Here is a 17366-nt window from a genome sequence, read left to right as displayed (position 1 = left end):
ACACACACACACACACACACACACACACACACACACACATTGTGGCCCAGTATTCCTTTAAACCTCACCCCTGCCTGCCTCCCCAAACATTTGGGCTTACCATCTCCCAGCCTCCAGATCATACTCAGTGTGTGTCTTGTTGACAGGCAGCTCCCTCACAAAAACAGAGCCACTTCATCAACTAATGACTGCCTACACATGCCTGATGGAGCCTAGCTGAGCCAAGCCAAAATAGCTGACCAACTTAATCATGAACTAGTAAGTTTGGGGTGGTTTGTTGTACAGTGATAGATAATTAACACATACACCTATTACAGAGACAGTGCCAGGGTTCAAGGAAAGTGTGGTAATTCTGAAAGGCCACAGAAAAAAACCTGCCACGTTCACCTCATTCTCCCCAGTGTCCGACTGCATCTCCTGTCATTCAAGGACAGTTGGATGGCAAGTTACCTGACAAACAGGCACTGTAGACATACTAATTTTCTTTATCCCTTAAAGTTATATCTTTTGTTAGATGTTGTTGAGTTATCCAGAAATACATGCAGACATGTATGCATGTAATTGATGCTTAAATGGATAAAGTTCTTCACAAGAGGAAATACAACCACAGCCTGATGATTAGGGTCAAAACTAAATTACAAAATAAGAATTTTGCCTTTAATATATTTTCTCCACATCTAAATTGTGGAGGGCAAAGCTGTGAACAGATCTAAAGACATGGCGTTTTTCTCTCACTGGAGCTCCATTATTCTATGTTCACTGTCTGCTTTCTGGAAAGTGAACAGGTCCCCACCAAGCAGCAGGTGGACACCTGTGGACACTTTCTGCTTGCAGCATTCTGCTCTATCTTGGGGCACAACCTTTCCTACCCTTGGGCCTTAAAGGAGAGATATTAATAAAGAGGGGGTGTTTACTCACATCTGGTAAAAAAAGGGTTCAGGTCCTTTACCTTACTAAGGTCAGAGTATTTAGACCCCCCAGAGTGACTGAGTACCTGGGATATGGTTATTCTGAACCAAAGTACTGGAAGCTTAAAATATAGGGTGAATTTTGAAGACAGAGTACCAAAACTACTTCACTAATAATTTTATATTGATTACATATTAAAATAATATTTTGGTTATATTGGGATAAATTATTCCTATCAATTGTATATATTTCTCTTTTGTTAGTTTTATATAGCTCCTAGAAAACTTTATTTTATTTTCATTTTTTGAGATGGAGTCTTGCTCTGTCACCCAGGCTGGCGCGCAGTGGTGTGAACTCAGCCTACTGCAACCTCTGCCTCCCAGGTTCAAATAATACTCCTGCCTCAGTCTCCCGAGTAGCTGGGATTGCAGGTGTGCGCCACCACACCCTGCTAATTTTGGTATTTTTAGTAGAGACGGGGTTTCACCATGTTGGTCTGGCTGGTCTTGAACTCCTGACTTCGTGATCTACTCATCTCGGCCTCTCAAAGTGCTGGAATTATAGGCATGAAGCACTGTGTTGTTAGAAACAAAGTGCTTGTTCCTTGGTGCCACAAGGAAAAATTATTATTCAGACGAAAAGTTTTATCACCAAGGCAATTTTACTTTCTGCAGAAAGGGTGCTGCTTGTCAGCAATCTTGCCATGAGAGCCCACTGAACAAAGAAAGGCAGGAATATTTATCCCTTACACATTGGAGTCTTACTACTGTGTCCTATCTCCATTGGTTGGAGCTGGACCTCACAGTCTAAGATAAACCCAATGGGCTAACAACTTAAAACTTTCCTAAATAGGTAAAGGCAATGGAGAACCAAAGGAAAAGAGAAAGTTACTTGCAAAAGGACTTAGAAAAGTAATAACATTTCCAAATAAGGAAGAGGCATAGGCTGAGAGTTAGTATGTCCAGCACAAATATCTTGGTTAAAGTACAAGGACAAAGAATGCACTTATTCCCTTATATCTAACAGCTACATAGGATAGGGCTTAACAAGGAGTTATCAGCAAAAAGCAAGAAGGCTTTGAAGCAAGTTAGTCTTTAAAGGAAACTATTGTTTATAAGATTTATTATTTATTCTTTCATAAGAAGGGAATCTTTGAAGAGGAACTCTTTACTTTCTACATGTGCCCAGCCTAGAAAATTTTAAATGACACGCATGACTCATGTTTTATTTATAGTGAATATTGCTGCCTTAGAAGATTGCTTCCTTTTTATTTTTATTAATTTTTAATTTTTCTCTTTTTGTTTTCAAACACTTAGTCTTTTATTCAGTACAGTCTCAAAAAAAATCTGTGTATCTAGTCCCAAGCTGGGTGATCCTGGGGCCCCAAAGGTAGTAATGACTCTGGCTGCTAGTAGAAGACATAGACCTCCCAGTTTGGTGGATCCTGGGTGAGCGAGAGGTGAGGCTGGAAGCAGCAGGAGCCCCAAGAGATGTAGGCTCTTTTTGAAAGATCAGAAATGGCTGCAAGGAGAAGAGGGCATTGAAGCCAGGGCTTTGAAGGATGAAGAGAAGCTTGTCAAACAGAGAAGGTGGGACATGCACACCAAGTGGAGGGACTGTGGCCAGAATGCAGGGACACGTGGATGGAGGAGCAGGAGAAAGACAGAATGGAAGAGCAGGAAGCATCAATGTGAGCCTTCTCCAGATACAAGATGAGCTGCTTGTCATTCAAGGCCAAGAAATACAATAGTTCCACTTGGCCCTGTCAAGCCCTGTCAGGCCTGGAGCCTCCTCGAAGCATCTCTGACTACTTCAACGACTGTCATCTCTCCTCTTTGGCTCACAGGGACCATGCTGTTTGGTGCACAATGACACTCTGTTGGGGGTGCTTTCCACCGTGTGGCTGTGGGACTGCAGGCCCGGGCCTGAGTCTCCCAGTCTGAAGAATGGGCTGCTGGAAGCCACTTTTTCTACTTATGTTCATCCCAGGCCAGGGAGGCCTTCAACAAATAATATGAAGAAAGAAAAGAGAAAAAAAATGGAAGATAGGGAGGGAGAGGGAAAGAAGCAGGGAAAGGAAGGGAGGAAGGAAGAAAAGATGGAGTAGGAAGAGAGGAGGGAGTGTGGAAAAGGCTGTGCACCTCCCCACTTAGGCCATCACCAAGGGATAGGTCCAATATTATTATTTCAGAGCAAGCCAGCCCTGTCGAGGCTTAAGAAATGGGTGATGGTTTGCACACAATTTGCATGCGATTTGCCTATTGTTTGTTAAATGTCAAATCGCCCTGAAAATGCTTTCTCTCACCTCCACCTAGAGTTGAGAAGCTGGAAACCCTGCCCGTTCCTCTACCAGCTCCCCACATGGGCTGGGATCCATAGTTCAGAGGCTGCTGTGGCACTAGCTCAGAGGGCAGTCGCCTTTGGCAAGCCAAAAGCTATTTGCAAAATGAGCTATCTGTAATCCTGGCCTCTGAGCAGCAAAACTGTCAATTTTGAGTGAGACAGCGCTCCCCAAAGATGTGCACAGGTGCTGGCATGGAGAAGGGATCAAAGAATGGAATTTGGGTGATTATAAAATGCCCCATTTTCTTGCCGAACCCTAGCAGAGGCAGGTCCTCAAATATTCACAGGGGAATGTGGTGGAGGGGACCCAGACTCAAGACATAAGCATGTGACCCTGCTGTTGGCAGAGGCCCAAGCTACGCATTTGCAGGGATCTGGGCTGCCTATCCCTGCTCTGTGTCCCTGACAACCTCCTTGGGCCTCAGTTTACCTACTGAAGAATAGGGGCTAGAAGACTCTGCTCTAGGAGGAGTCCCTTGGGCACACAGTGGGGTCTTTGGGGACAGGGTCCTGGGCTAGGCACCTATAGGGAGGGGTGGGGAGGGAACAGAAAGACTCCCCTGCAGGCACACCTTGGGGTAGGCGAGACTCAAGTCACTCTGCCTAGCAGCTCCAGCAGGTCTGCATGTGGGAGTGAAGTGGGGAAGGGGTCCCTCTCTGTCTTCCCCTCCATCTCTCCCTCCCCTCAGCCAAGTGGGAGTTGGAAGGTAGATGCCTGGAGTTCAGCGGATGCTCTGAGGGAAGGCCAGAGGGAGCCTGGCGGACCTGGTGCTGACTAGGAGATAAGCAAATACATTATCTGGGCACGGCTGTCCCCGTGGTGGCAATTTACTCTTCACCTGTCCGTGCCCTGGTCCCTCTGACCAACAGACTCTTAATTAAAACATTATTTCTTCCCAGGCTTCAGTGCCTGTGCATCTGGGGTGCTTGGGGCGTGAACACGGCCCTCGGGGACCTGCATAACCCCCGCCCCCCTCCCAAAACACCCTCCCCGGGGGTTGCGCAATGGACCCGAGGTGACGTGGCTGCAGGTCAGAGGTGCGACAGAGGCCGGCATACTGCCTTTTAAGTCTCTACCCGAAATTTCTATAACACACCCCCCTGCAATGCCCACGATGACCTCCCACGCCTCAGCCCAGTTCCCTACTCTCAGATCTGCAGCCGCTTCACCAGGGCCCTTCAGACCGCCTCCCTCGATGCCTCAAGAGCCCACGCAGGCGGCGAGGCATCTGGATGTAAGGGGTAGCAGGAAGCCGCCCAGGGGGTGGGCACGAGTCCCTCCTGAGACGGTATTTGGAGGTGAAGATAGGGCACAGTTGGAGAGCTGAGAAGGCGGTGGGATGACCACATCGCCACCCTTAGTCATTTGAGAGTTTGGGCAGTAGCGGCTGCACCCCCAGCCAGGGCTGTTCACTGCATGAAGGGCTTGTGGGGGCCTCAAAGAGGGCTAGGTGCTCTCAGGCTGGGAAGGAGGAAGTTCGAGAAGACTTCCTGAAAGAGGCTGCAATTCCAAGTGGATTGCAGCTGCAGAGAAGAGACTGAAAAGTGCACCACGGAGGGGGCATGGGTTGGACAAAAGTGTGGCTGGAAGAATATCCTGGGCAAAGAAAATGTGCCCAAGAGCTTCTCTCTCGTACCCTCTGTGCCCCTCTGTATGTGATGCTTTCTGGTTGCCCACGGGAGCCTTCCAAGATGGCGTAGTGCTTCCCAATGAAGACGGGTCACCGGTGCCCTAAGAGGGGAACGACAGCCTCAAAGTCACACAGTAGAGCTGGAAGGCTCAATGCTCCCTCCTGAAACGCTAGGCAGAAGCATGAATGTCCTAGGTCAGTGTCAGGGGCTGGGGCTCCAGCAGGAATGTCCGAGGCAGTGTCCATCAGCCCGTCAGGCCAGTGTTCCACCGTCCACCTGGGACCCCAGACCCTGGAGTGACGTCTAGGCTCCCGGGAGGAGGGAGACGTGCCTTCTCAAAGTGTCCCCTACTCCCACCTATTCGTTCAGCCAGTACCCGGGTCCCCTCCGTCGTGGCTCTACGTCCTCCAGCCCAGACTACCTGGGGTCGCTGACGAGCAGCACCGGCCTTCCTGCAAGAGCGGGCGCACTGTCGGGTGGTCATCCAGCCGCGCGTGGTAGTAGAAGGCGCGCTCCCGGTAGCGCCAAGTTAAACGCAAATGTCCCTCAGGCAGGGTCTGGTTACATCTCCTGTCACTCAGGGCCTGAAGGGGGTGGGGCCTGGAGCTCTAGTCAATCACTGGTCCAGTGTAAAAACTGTCCAATCAGGAGCGCAGCCAGAGAGGAAGAGGCGGCCTCTACAAGCTGGACGGGTCTTTCTCTCCTAGCGACCAGGCTCTGGGTTCAGTTCCTGTGTCCATTGTTTCGTCTCACCTGCTCCTAGACCTCCTAGGTGACTCTACCACAGCCCCCGGTATCCTGTGACCTGCGAGTACTGGGAGATCCCTAGGGAGGACGCCGAAACATCCAGAGGCTGGAAAATGGTGAGTGCGAGGGTTTGGCGTCCGGAAAAGGGGGAAGAGGCGGTTTCAATCCGGCGGGAACCGGCTGCGGTGGGGTCTGGGCTTCGTGGTCAGCTCTAGTTTGCAGACCCAGGATTGCTCCGGCACAGCTCGGCCCTCCGTTCCCTCCGTCGCAGATTAGGGACTCAGCCAGCAGCCAGATCCCGAGCGTGTTGCCCCGTCCATCAGCGTGAATTGCTCCCCAGCCTAGAGCCCTTTGTGGGCATCTCTGTGCGCAACCTGGAGTCTCCTTCGGATTGTGCGGGCATGATTGGAGGGAATAAGGGGAAGGAATCCCCACTTGGGGTCCGGAGTTTTTTCTTGAAAAAAGTAGTGGGCCCGGGCGCCCCCAGTTCCTTCTTTCTCCACTTAAAAATTAAATTGATGATATTATTTTGAGATGGTGTCTCACTCTGCAGCCCAGGCGGGAATGCAGTAGCAATTTCACGGTTCACTACAGCCCCCAACTCCCGGGCCTAGGTGATCGTTTCACCCCAGGCCCCAAGTAGGTGGGACTACAGGCGTGCGCCACCACTCCCAGCTGTTTTGTATTTCTTGTAGAGACAGACTTTGCTATGTTGTCCGGGCTGGTCTCGAACTCGTGATCTCAAGTGATCCACCCGCTTCAGGCATCCTAAAGTCCTGGGATTACAGGCCTGAGCCACTGCCCTGGCCTAAATTGAGATATCTTTAAAATGTTAAGCAGTGATATAGTTTGGATGTTTTTCTCAGCCAAAATCTCTGATTGAAATGTGATCCTCAATGTTGGAGGTGGGACTTGGTGGGAGGTGATTGGATTATTGGGGTAGATTTATCATGAGTAGTTTAGCACCACCCGTTTTGATACTGTCTCTCCAATAGTAAGTTTTTGGGAGATCTTGCCATTTAAAAGTGTATACCACACCTCATTTCCCTTATCCTCCTTGCCACCTCCTACTTTGCCTTCCACCATGATTTTAAGCTTCCTGTGGCCACCCATGAAGCAGATGCTGCTGTTTGCTTTCTGTACAGCCTGTGGAACCATGAGCAAATTAAACCACTTTTCTTACAGATTACCTAGTTCTGAGGTAATTCTTTATATCAATGCAGGAATTAATACACACCGTTTATTTGCCCAAACAGCAGTTTATGAATCAGAGAGCATCCAATTATGGTTTGTTGTTTGTGGGCTCAAAGGTGGGGCTTGAAGAAAAGGCTTTTGTAAGAAGCATGAGAAAGCAAAGCATATTAAATGATTGATTGGGTACAGGTAGATATTGCATTTGCATGCATCAGGTGGAAATGTCCTGGCTGTGTAGTCAGAGCTTTATTGGCAGTTTGTGGCTGGTTAAGCCTAACTTTTGTTTTTCTCTAAGTTAGTAATTCACAAGAAATGTCTTTGACATAGTTAGGTTTCCTCAGGTAGAATCCCAGGGCACCATGGCTATTTCAGTCAAATTGCCAACTCTTTAATGCTCCACAGTGGGGGTGATTTTCCTTGCATTTTTCAAATGTATGGCAAGCAGGGTCACCAAATCCATACCTGTTCTCCCAGCCTAACTGTTCCAGGGCCTGTAGAAAATTCTAGATTTCCCCTTTCTTTCCCAAATTCTCAGTTGCCAACTATCTCTCTCCAAATTACAGCATTATCAACTATTGGTTCTCTATTTAGTTTTAAGACAACAGTATTTTAATTGTTCATTTTCATTTCACACAGCAGTGGTTGGCTCTTGTTTTTCCATCTGTGAACATTTCACACGAAGAAAGGAAAGAATAATTGCCTGACGCTCTACTGTAACAAATCTTTGCACCCTCTTACCTTGCCATGGCACACACACCTTAACAGAATGTCTTTGGGTTGAGGTTGCTTTTTTGGAACCTTTGCAGGGTGACACGTCCTCAGACACTCTTTAACTGGTTCTGACTTTTACGACTGTCTGGGGATGACCCAAGATGCTCACAGTGGCCCTGTCTCTTGGAGTATCTAGTCAGTGTCAGCCCTTGGGTCTTCCCCTCCCAGAAGAAAGCCTGAGGTATTGGGTGGAGCCACTTAAGGGAGCAGCTAGATGCCCTGGAGCTGAATGCAGTTTCCTGATATTCACTTCCTCTAAAAAGCTAACTGCTTGAATATTAAGATTTTTTTCCCCCCTCAGCCTCAGCTTCCATTCCAGTCAGACACGTTGGTTCTGGTACTGAGGAGAAAAGGCAAAAATGCGTCTTATCCTCTGGTTTCTCTCAGGCTTGTGAAGGGAGTATAACTATCCCAAAGTGCAAGGGAAACCCACCCTAATGAGGTAGTGTGTGAACTTGCAAAGCAAAATACTCATCAGGCACAGGGAGTAAGGACAGTGGCTTCTGAGAGGGTGGTGATTAATTACCTTAGCAGGATGGGGGTGGGAGAATCTCTCAAATGATTGACACACAAGTCTAATATGCCTGTGTTCCGGTCAGTACTACCTCTCCTTGTGTTTGTCACCTTGAATATATTTGTTCACTTATTACAGATTTTATTAACTGTATAATGTAGTTTATCATTAGAGCTTGAAAGACAAAAGACACAAATGTTTTCTAAGAGGAGGGAAAGGGATAGATTTCAGAGAAAATAGCTCGTTTTATATTCCATTGGTTAAAAATTTTCAGCTGGTCACAGGTTGCTCACACCTGTAACCCCAGCACTTGGGGAGGCTGAGGAGGGCAGATCACCTGAGGTTAGGAATTCAAGACCAGCCTGGCCAACATGGCCCAAACCCGTCTCTACTAAAAATACAAAAAATTAGCCAGATGTGGTGGCCTGCACCTGAAATTCCAGCTACTCTGGAGGCTGAGGCAAGAGGATTGCTTGAACCCGGGAGGAGGAGGTTGCCGTGGGCTGAGAGAGCGCCACTGCACTCCAGCCTGGGTGACAGAATGGGACTTTGTTTCCAAAAAAAAAAAAAAAAAAAAATTATTTACCATTTTTATTTTGCAGAAAGAATGTAGACAGATTCTGAGGTCTCTTCTATTTTAGCGTGATTTCAAACAGAATCCCAGGGCTTAGCTTTGAAAATGCTACCTGAGAAAAAAATATAAAAAATGTTTCTCATTATGGCTGAGGGAAAATAAATACATTTTTGAAAAAAAAAAATAGATTAACACGTGAATTACAAACATTTATGAAAGCATCAGTTTCTCTCTTGGGCATGGGTAGAGAATTTTTGACAGTGGGTACCTCAGTTCTGTTATCTGGGTTTCAGTTTAATGCTAAATTTGGAATGAAACTTGACAACTACTAGAAGTTTCACATATTAATTGTTTACTATATGATTTGTTATAAAAATAATTAAATGACATGTTTATTGCCTGGAAAAAGATAGGTACTTATGTTTTTTTGTTGAGGTATAAAATATAAGTGCGTTACAATTTCCTGCCCTTCTGTAACAAATACTGAGTTTGAGTACTTTTGCTGGATTTACTTATCACTAGGTATTTTTTTTTTTTGAGACGGAGTCTCGCTCTGTCACCAGACTGGAGTGCAGTGGCGCAATCCTAGCTCACTGTAATCTCTGTCTGCTGGGTTTGAGTGATTCTCCTGCCTCAGCCTCCCAAGTAGCTGGGATTACAGGCAGGTGCCAACATGCCCAGCTACTTTTTGTATTTTTAGTAGAGACGGGGTTTCAACGTGTTGACCAGGATGGTCTCAATCTCTTGACCTCGTGATCTGCCCACCTTGGCTTCCCAAGGTGTTGGGATTACAGGTGTGAGCCACCATTGCAAGCAGTATTTTCTTCATTAAAACCAAGTGAATATTCTTGACTTGAAAGCAGAGACATGAGATTAGAGAATCCAGGCAAACATCCATCCTAATTCTGCAAAAGGTTGTCATTGAAAGCCAAGTTCGTTTTTCCCAGGAAGTCTTCCTTGCAAGTGTTCCAATCTGTTTATGTCAACCATGGAAGGAGCTTTTTATGCAGAGTCCTGGAAAAATTGGGATCCACGGGAAAACTGGTGAGATTTAGGATGGAGGTAGTGAGTGTGATGCGTTTTCTCAGGATGTCATTGTCATTGTCCTGGGCTATTTCTAGATAATGTCAAATAAAATAATTTAAGTTAAGGTTAGAAGTAACTATTCTAAGGGAGTATTGCAGTAGAAAAAAGAACCAAGTATGAGATCTGCCAGCATCTCAAAGTTTGGGTAGAAAAGCGTTTTTTTTTGTTTTTTTTTTTTTTCCTAGAGGGAAGCAAACAAAATTAAAAGAAGGTAGGAGGGAGAAGCCAGGATGGAGGGTGGCAATATCAACTTTGAAATCAGAATGTGTTGCCCTGAAGTCAGCCTGTTCTTAGGAGGAGCAGAAAGAGGGGTTGTATTTTGATTCAGACTAAGGTGAGTCAGAGGCCAGGAGCTTGGGGTAAGGAGAGAAACTTAAGCAAAGTTTGATTAATAAGTGTTTTGTTCTGACCAATGAAGAAAAAACTGTTCGGCTAATTGTTCCTGAGGCAAAAATAAAAATTTTCAGTGTCTGTGTCGGGTTTTGTCATAGGGAAATAAGGGAGCATTATCTACGTCATAATGGGAAGGGTGTGTTTTTCAGTAAGTTGCTCTTTCTGAACACAAATGATGGGGGATTTCCTTTGTTACATCTTTTTACCAGGGTCGCTTACTTGTCCCATCCTCCCCCACCACTCTCCCCAGGTTTATGCATCTCTTTCATCTGGCTGTTCCTGAGTTGTGTCCTTCGTAATCAGCTGGCAAACAAGTAAAATGTTTTACTGAGTAAGTACTGTGAGTAGTTCTAACAGGTTACTGGACTGGAGGAGTTACAGGAGCCCCTGATTTATAGATAGTTGCTCACAAGTATAGGTGGCCCCCCAGACTAGCATCTGTAGTGGGGGCAGTTTGTGGGACTGAGCTCTGAACTTGTGTGGTCTGTGCTAACTCTGGGTGATAATAGAATTGAATTGCTGGACAAATTGTTGGAGAATTGGTTTGTGTTCAACAAGCTCCACACATTTGCTGCCAGAAGTATTTTCAGAAAAAAGCCATCGAAGGTTAGCACATTAAACCGACTCCAGGTGAGTTTTGTCACTGCTTAGAACTGATATCCTGAAGGAGAGAGCATTTTCATTGCTGTGAGAAGGGGACAGTGGGGAGTGTGGAGCTCCCAGAATTTCATTTCCCAGCCGCTCAGTTTTTCTCCACTCACCATCTAGGAGTGAGCCGCCCTGGGCTACCTTCACAGTGAGAGTGGACATCAAGCTCGGAAACATGTTTAACCTATTCTGTGGTTTCTTGTGAAATGTGAATACAAGAGGCTGCTTCCCTGAGCTCTTGTATTCACATTTCCTTTTTTACAAAAATAAAACCTTTCTGCTACCATATAATTCCAGTGTGTCTAAGTATTTAAAAATTTTATTTTATGATTAGAGTGTAAGATTTTTATTTCATTGGTTGAAAATCTGCGTGGATTGTGTCATACCTGAAAAAGCAAAGATAATCCTGGGACTAAGTTGTTTCTTTTGAGTTTAAATAAGAATGTAACCTTTTATAGAATCACTAGGTGAATAAACAGGGCTGCTGCAGTTCTGGTGTTTTCCTGATCTCATCTACCTTCTGCACCCAAAGGTGACTGTGACCACAGTTCTGACATTTTTTTGTTGCTTAACTGTTTATCATAAGCAGGGTTTGGCTTGCTTTTACCTTTTTTGAATTTTTAGTAACTTAATGTTATCTTTAACGTTCATTAATATTATGCTGGAGAGGTTTTTGTTGTTGTTGTTGTTTCTTTGCCTCAGTCTGTTGCGCATATGTTTCTGTTTAGGCCTTAGCTCACTCCGTTGGCTTACTGTTTAACCCATTTAGGATTTGAGTTGTTTTAATTTAATTTTTTGATGTGGCAATGTTATTTTTAGTTTTATCCTCAAGTGCTAATGCTTTATACATTTGTTAACCCAAAGAAAGAAACTAAAGCATAAAATAGATTTTTAAAGGGTTTACTTTAGCCAAGGTGATGACAGGTGCCTGGAAGGCTTTAGCCAAGGTGATGACAGGTGCTTGGAAGTAACCTGGATATGAGCCCCATTTGATCTTTGTTACATGCAGTTTTTTAAAGACAAACGAGTGGGCCAATACAAAGTTGTTTGTCAGGAATTTTTATTGATTGGTTCACAGAAATAGTGCTGATTAGTGGTTTACTCTAAATGGTTGAACTGTAGGTTATAAGTTATGGTGTACAGCATGTAGCATTGTTAGGTTCTTTTATGACTACTTTTTGTGTCAGTCTGGAATTCACATAGCAAGCAGCTGCATGATAATTTAGCTCAGTGGTCTGGAGGGTGAGTGGGACATGACTGCATTCATCCTTTCCTTCATTGGGCCTGATAATTTAGAGGGGCTTGCTTTCTTCAAATAAAATAGATTTTTATTTCCTTTTTTTTTTTTTGAGACAGAGTCTAGCTTTGTCGCCAGGTGCCAGGCTGCGGTGTAATGGCGTGAGCTTGGATCACTGCGATCTCTGCCTCCCGGGTTCAAGCAATGCTCCTGCCTCAGCCTCCAAAGTATCTGGGACTACAGGTGAGCGCCACCACACCCAGCTAATTTTTGTATATTTTAGTAGAGACAGGGTTTCACCATGTTGGCCAGGATGGTCACGATCTCTTGACCTCATGATCTGCCCACCTTGGCCTCCCAAAGTGCTAGGATTACAGGTGTGAGCCACTGCGCCCAGCCAATTTTTATTTCTTCTTTTTCTGTTTTTGATCAAAATCTTTAATTTTGAAAGCATCAATGATCAAAGTCTGTTAGGGTGTCTCTCTGACTGAGAAGGCTCCTTCCCTGATAGCCCTGTCTCACATTGGGTGGGGAGGAAGAGGAGACGTCTCGGTGAGAAATGTTCAAAGTGTCCAAAAAGCCAAATCGTGATGGCATCACAGAGTGGCAAAAATAAAACTACAGTCAACTCGTTGATTTACAGAGCTGCTGTGGCTTGTTTTTATCTTCTCTAGTCTTTGTAATATCATGATTTAAATTTTTTTGGAACAAGTTAAACATGAAGAAATAAATAGGATTATAAAAGGAGAAATTTGTATGCCAGAATGATGACAACAACAACAAAGCTATTTCATTACAGAGCAAACTAAGTGCATCGGGGAGAAAACAAAATCCAGGTTCTTCAGATATGTGGCAGCCAAATGGCTTCTTTCCTAATTTTTTTTTTTTTTAGGTGAGTTTCTACTTCATAGGAAGCATTATGTATACGCTATAAAGAGGTATTTGCAACCATTCATACACCTTTTTGCCCACCCAATATATAACCTAAAGCAGTATGATTGTCTAGTACAGTCTCAGCTGGTGAATCAGTAGCCTTTTTGTTGAGCTGCAATGAATGCAACAGTTTCATCAGTGATGTTTTTTCTAAGGTTATAGAAATATTCTTAATTATGTGTTCATGGGAAGTGACCACCTCACCAAGGGAAAGGCATTTTCCCGGTAAAATAAAACTGTTTTCCTTAAGCCAGGCAGATAATTAGCAGATTTCCTCAAAATAGAATCACCATCTAAAAGAGATAGGTGGTCATCCCTGGGGAAATGTTTGAGAGAATGTGTCCAGTGCTGGGTTTCTTCAGAGCTATTCACAGTTAGAGGGGTGACCAAATACTCTAAAAGACATTGCTCTTCAATTTAGCAGCACAGGTATTGGCCAACAATGTCTAATATGATTCCTTCCAACAGGTTTGGAGAGAGTCTTTTATTTTATGGCATTTCCAATAAAATTTGTAGGTGGGAAGTCAACAAGAGAAAATACAGAGGGAGAACATAAAGTTAGTAGGAGTTTAGGGATAGAGAAATTCAGTCGCCTGAGAAGCTTATATGGAAAAACAACAGGCCTCAAGCTAACCTACATGTACAGTCTGAATATCGGTTTTAAGCATATGGACTTTGCAGAGCTCTTACGTTTCTTAAAATTAGATTTTAACCAGGTAAATAGCAAACATTTATTTATGAGTCTTTTTCTTTCTAAAATTTACATCAATAAGAAATTTTGAAGATGGGACATTTTTGTTTACTGGAGGTCTAGGTTAATCACTATTTAAAGCTTTTAGTCTTTGAAATTTTTTAGTAAATTACTTTTTTTCTTCCAAACCACAGTGTATGATTTTATTTAGCACAGGAGAGAAGGCTAAGCAAACAAAACAATAGTTTCCATCACACTCTACATATAAACCAGAATTTTAAATTAAAGGCATGTCTGAACTAGTGATTAAAAACCAACAGAAATAAATATGCATGGTGCCAATTTCAAGAAATTCTGTATGGCTTTAACTAAAGCTCCAAAGAGAGAACCAAAAATTGAAGCTCTTTCATAATCAAAACTTCTTCCAAGAACTGCTTGCTACTAGTGGGGTGCAATCTGTATTTTCAGACAATATTTTCCAGTGTCTCAGCTTCTCAGCTTACCATCTACCCACAAAGGCCAGCCAGAAAATTAAAAGAAATGGTGGTAAAACAGGAGAACAACAGCTGTTTATGGGCATGGAAAAGGTTACAAATATGTACTCCAAAAGGTTAAGAGTCACTCAGATAATAGAAAACAATTGTTACAAATGTTTCTTGCCTAAGGTGGAAGTATTAACTCAGAAATAAAATTCTGAGTGTCTAAAAACCTTCAATTCATTTTCCAATTTTATCTCAGCCAAAATACTGTTTTGCTAATTCTCTGGATGTTAACATTTCGAATACATGGTAAGATTTACATCTCTGTGAGACTGAGAAAGGCCTGGGAAAGTTTAAAGTATGTGTTATAAATCTTGCAGCAAAGTCAAACAAGCAGTTTGAGCATTGAAAGGGTTTTTTTGAGAAAGTAAAAGAAAAACTCTCTGAAAATATGCTTTCAATTTTCTTTTTTTATAAGGATTTAGCCAGGCAAAAGAAAAAGTAGATGTTCCATTAAATTTCATTCTAAAACCTGCCTTTTCCAATTTTGCGTGCAAATATATTAATTTAGAAATGTCAAAAGACCTCCATTTTTGCCATTGCATTTTGGTGTCATCTCAAGTCAGTTTGGTTTCTTTACCTAGGCATTTGCAAGATGGAGCTCCATAGGTATTATACATGGATTTAGCTCATGTTTTTAAGGGATGTTACCCAGAAGGGAAAGCACAGTTGTGATGATCAGTTTTTTTATGATTTAAAAAATTTTCAAAAGGGAACACAGCCAGAATAATGTACCAGGTCTAAGTGTGCTGAATATGCGCATCACGCCTCAAGGAGTCACGTGGGAGTTACTAATCACGGTGCTTGGTGACCAATGCTTGTGTATCTTCCAGCTTAGCTAAAAGTCTCTGCAGGTGTTTTTCTGGTACACACTACTGAAAAGGATTCTAACACTTCTACAAAGTCTCTAGTTGCCTAGAGCAGCTAGATGAGTCAGATGGAGAAATTGCCTTTTCTCTTTGGGGTGAGAGAGTAAACTGTCATATACTATTGGGTTTGAAACTAATGGGAGTTGGTCACAAATAAAAAGCCAAGTTCAAATTAGAAGCAATCAAAAGAAGCCACATTTTAGAAGCATGTAATTTTATGTCACCAGAAGGGAAACCACCAGTGCTAGTCTGCTAATATTATGACCCAGACCTCCTGTCTTGAGGCAGAAGTAGAGAAACCCCCCCTTTTTTTTTTTAAATTTTGAAACCTAACTCTGACTGTAGCCAAAAATGGAAACCTTTTTTTTTTTTTTTTTTTTCCTAGAAAGCAAGGGTTGAAAAGAACAACTCAAACAAAGTCTAGACCTCTCAAAATAATCAGGAGATCCGAGTTTAGGAATACTTTAACCCTTACACTTGACAGTGTACTAGGAGCCAAAAGAATACAAAGGGTTTTTATTGGCGAGTTGCTGAGTCTAGGAGGGGTGTTGGATGGTTGGAAGTGTCTCTGCATCCTGCTCACAGCACCAAAAATAACCTAAAAAAAGAAGCTAGGGCAAAACATAGAATTTTAAAGAATTTACTTGAGCCAAGGTGAGGACAGCTGCCTGAAAGACTCAGATACAAGTTACCTCAGATATGAACTTGGCCCTTTTTAATAAGGTTTATAAAGTCAAAAGCAGGACAGAGAGTGGGCCAGTGTTATCAGGAATTCTCATTGATTAGTGATTGGCTGTATGTTGTTGAACTACCAATCTATAAACTACATTGTCTAATAATGCAGAATAGTAAGGTTAATATATAGCTGTTCATGGCATCAGTTAGTCTAGATTCCAAACAGCAAGTAATCAAGAAATAATTATTTGGCTCAAGGATGCAGATGAGGAGTGGGTGGGACATGACTGCTGCCTCATTTCTGTGCCTCTTTGGGCCTAATAATTTAGTGGTTGCTCGCATTTCTCAGGTAAAAGAGTTTTTATTTATTACATAAGAGATCATGTGTTCCCAGCACAGAGGTGAGAGGGGTAATCATAGTAATTAAGAGTGAGGGCACAGGGCCAGATCATCATGTGTTCAAATCTTGACTCCAACTCTGATTTCTCTCAGTGTCTTTGGTTGAAGCTCTTAGCCTTTCCACCCATCAACTGCTTCATTTAGAAAATGGAGATATAAAAACGTGTTGGGATTATTTGAAAAATAAGCATGTAAAGTGCTTAGAACAATGCCTAGCCCATCAGAGGCACTCAGTGATCCTATAATTACTATTATCATTTAATCTCTGCCAGATTCAGACATCTAAGAGTAGAGACCACAAGTAAAAATTTCACACCCAAAGAGATCCGATAGGCAGGCTGCATGATTGCATGACTGGCTGGCTGATGTAAGGAGAGAGAAGTGCACAGCTAGCCAATTTGTAACACTGTCACTAAATTAACAGTGCTAAAAAACAATAGTTATTAATTAGCAAGTGCTTGTAACACGTATGAAACTGTTAAGTGGCCTACAGATAGTAGGTATTATTAATACTACATGCTACAGTTTAGGGTATGTGTGGGGGACAGGGGTGTTGAAATTCATCTAAGCTCATTTAATGAGAAAGCACTCCCTGTTTGGGGGAGGAATGGATCTTTTTAAAACTTCCTACTTTTTTTTTTTTTTTTTTTTTTAGAAACAGAGCTTTCGGGTTGGAGTGCAGAGGTCTGATCTCAGCTTACTGAAACCTCTGCCTCCTGGGTTGAAGCGATTCTCCTTGAGGGGCAGTAGGAAGCTGTCTCAGGCTCCTGAGAAGCTGGGACTACAGGTGTGCGTCACCATGCCCAACTAATTTTTATCTTTTTAGTAGCGATGGGGTTTTGTGATGTTGGCCAGGCTGATCTTGAACTTCTGACCTCAGGTGATCCACCCACCTCGACCTTCCAAAGTGCTGAAAGATTACAAGGGATTACAAGGGTGAGCCACTGCATCTGGGCTAGTGTTAGTGTTTGGACATCCCTGGTCGAGGGGCCACGGGGAAGAGAGGGAGGAGTGGCCTTTCACCCCAAGGCAAAGCAGACTGAGCCATAGTTGAGAGGCTGCAGGTCTAGCTCAGGGGTCTGAAACATGAGGCTGGGGCTTTGGGGTTTATGTTCTTTCTTTAGTTAAGTCAATTCAGGGATGAAAGGGGAAGGTGTTTCGGTAAATAGAATGCGGGAGTCTCGGTCTGGGTTACAAACTGGCCCAAGACAA

General features: G+C 43.5%; 1 protein-coding gene across 2 annotated transcripts in view; it reads left to right on the top strand.

The window, feature by feature from the left end:
* The first annotated feature begins 5565 nt into the window (after positions 1–5565).
* LOC116545547 (zinc finger protein 736-like) overlaps positions 5566–17366 on the top strand; it is a 43054-nt gene continuing 31253 nt past the window's right edge. Inside the window, exons 1-2 of one of the 2 annotated variants that reach the window (XM_032272094.1) lie at positions 5566–5747; positions 10373–10494. Coding sequence is in view for 1 of the 2 variants with exons in the window: in XM_032272093.1 (XP_032127984.1) it covers positions 5745–5747 (3 nt within the window). In the remaining variant the exon portion in view is untranslated. The remainder of the gene's footprint in view (positions 5748–10372; positions 10495–17366) is intronic. The other variant, XM_032272093.1, reaches the window with a different exon arrangement.

The sequence above is a fragment of the Sapajus apella genome, unplaced genomic scaffold (genome assembly GCF_009761245.1).
Source record: "Sapajus apella isolate SASKATOON/1434 unplaced genomic scaffold, GSC_monkey_1.0 scaffold285, whole genome shotgun sequence".
Lineage (NCBI taxonomy): Eukaryota > Metazoa > Chordata > Mammalia > Primates > Cebidae > Sapajus > Sapajus apella.
The sequence above is the reverse complement of the archived record's forward strand: the minus strand, read 5'-3'. Positions and strand labels throughout refer to the sequence as shown.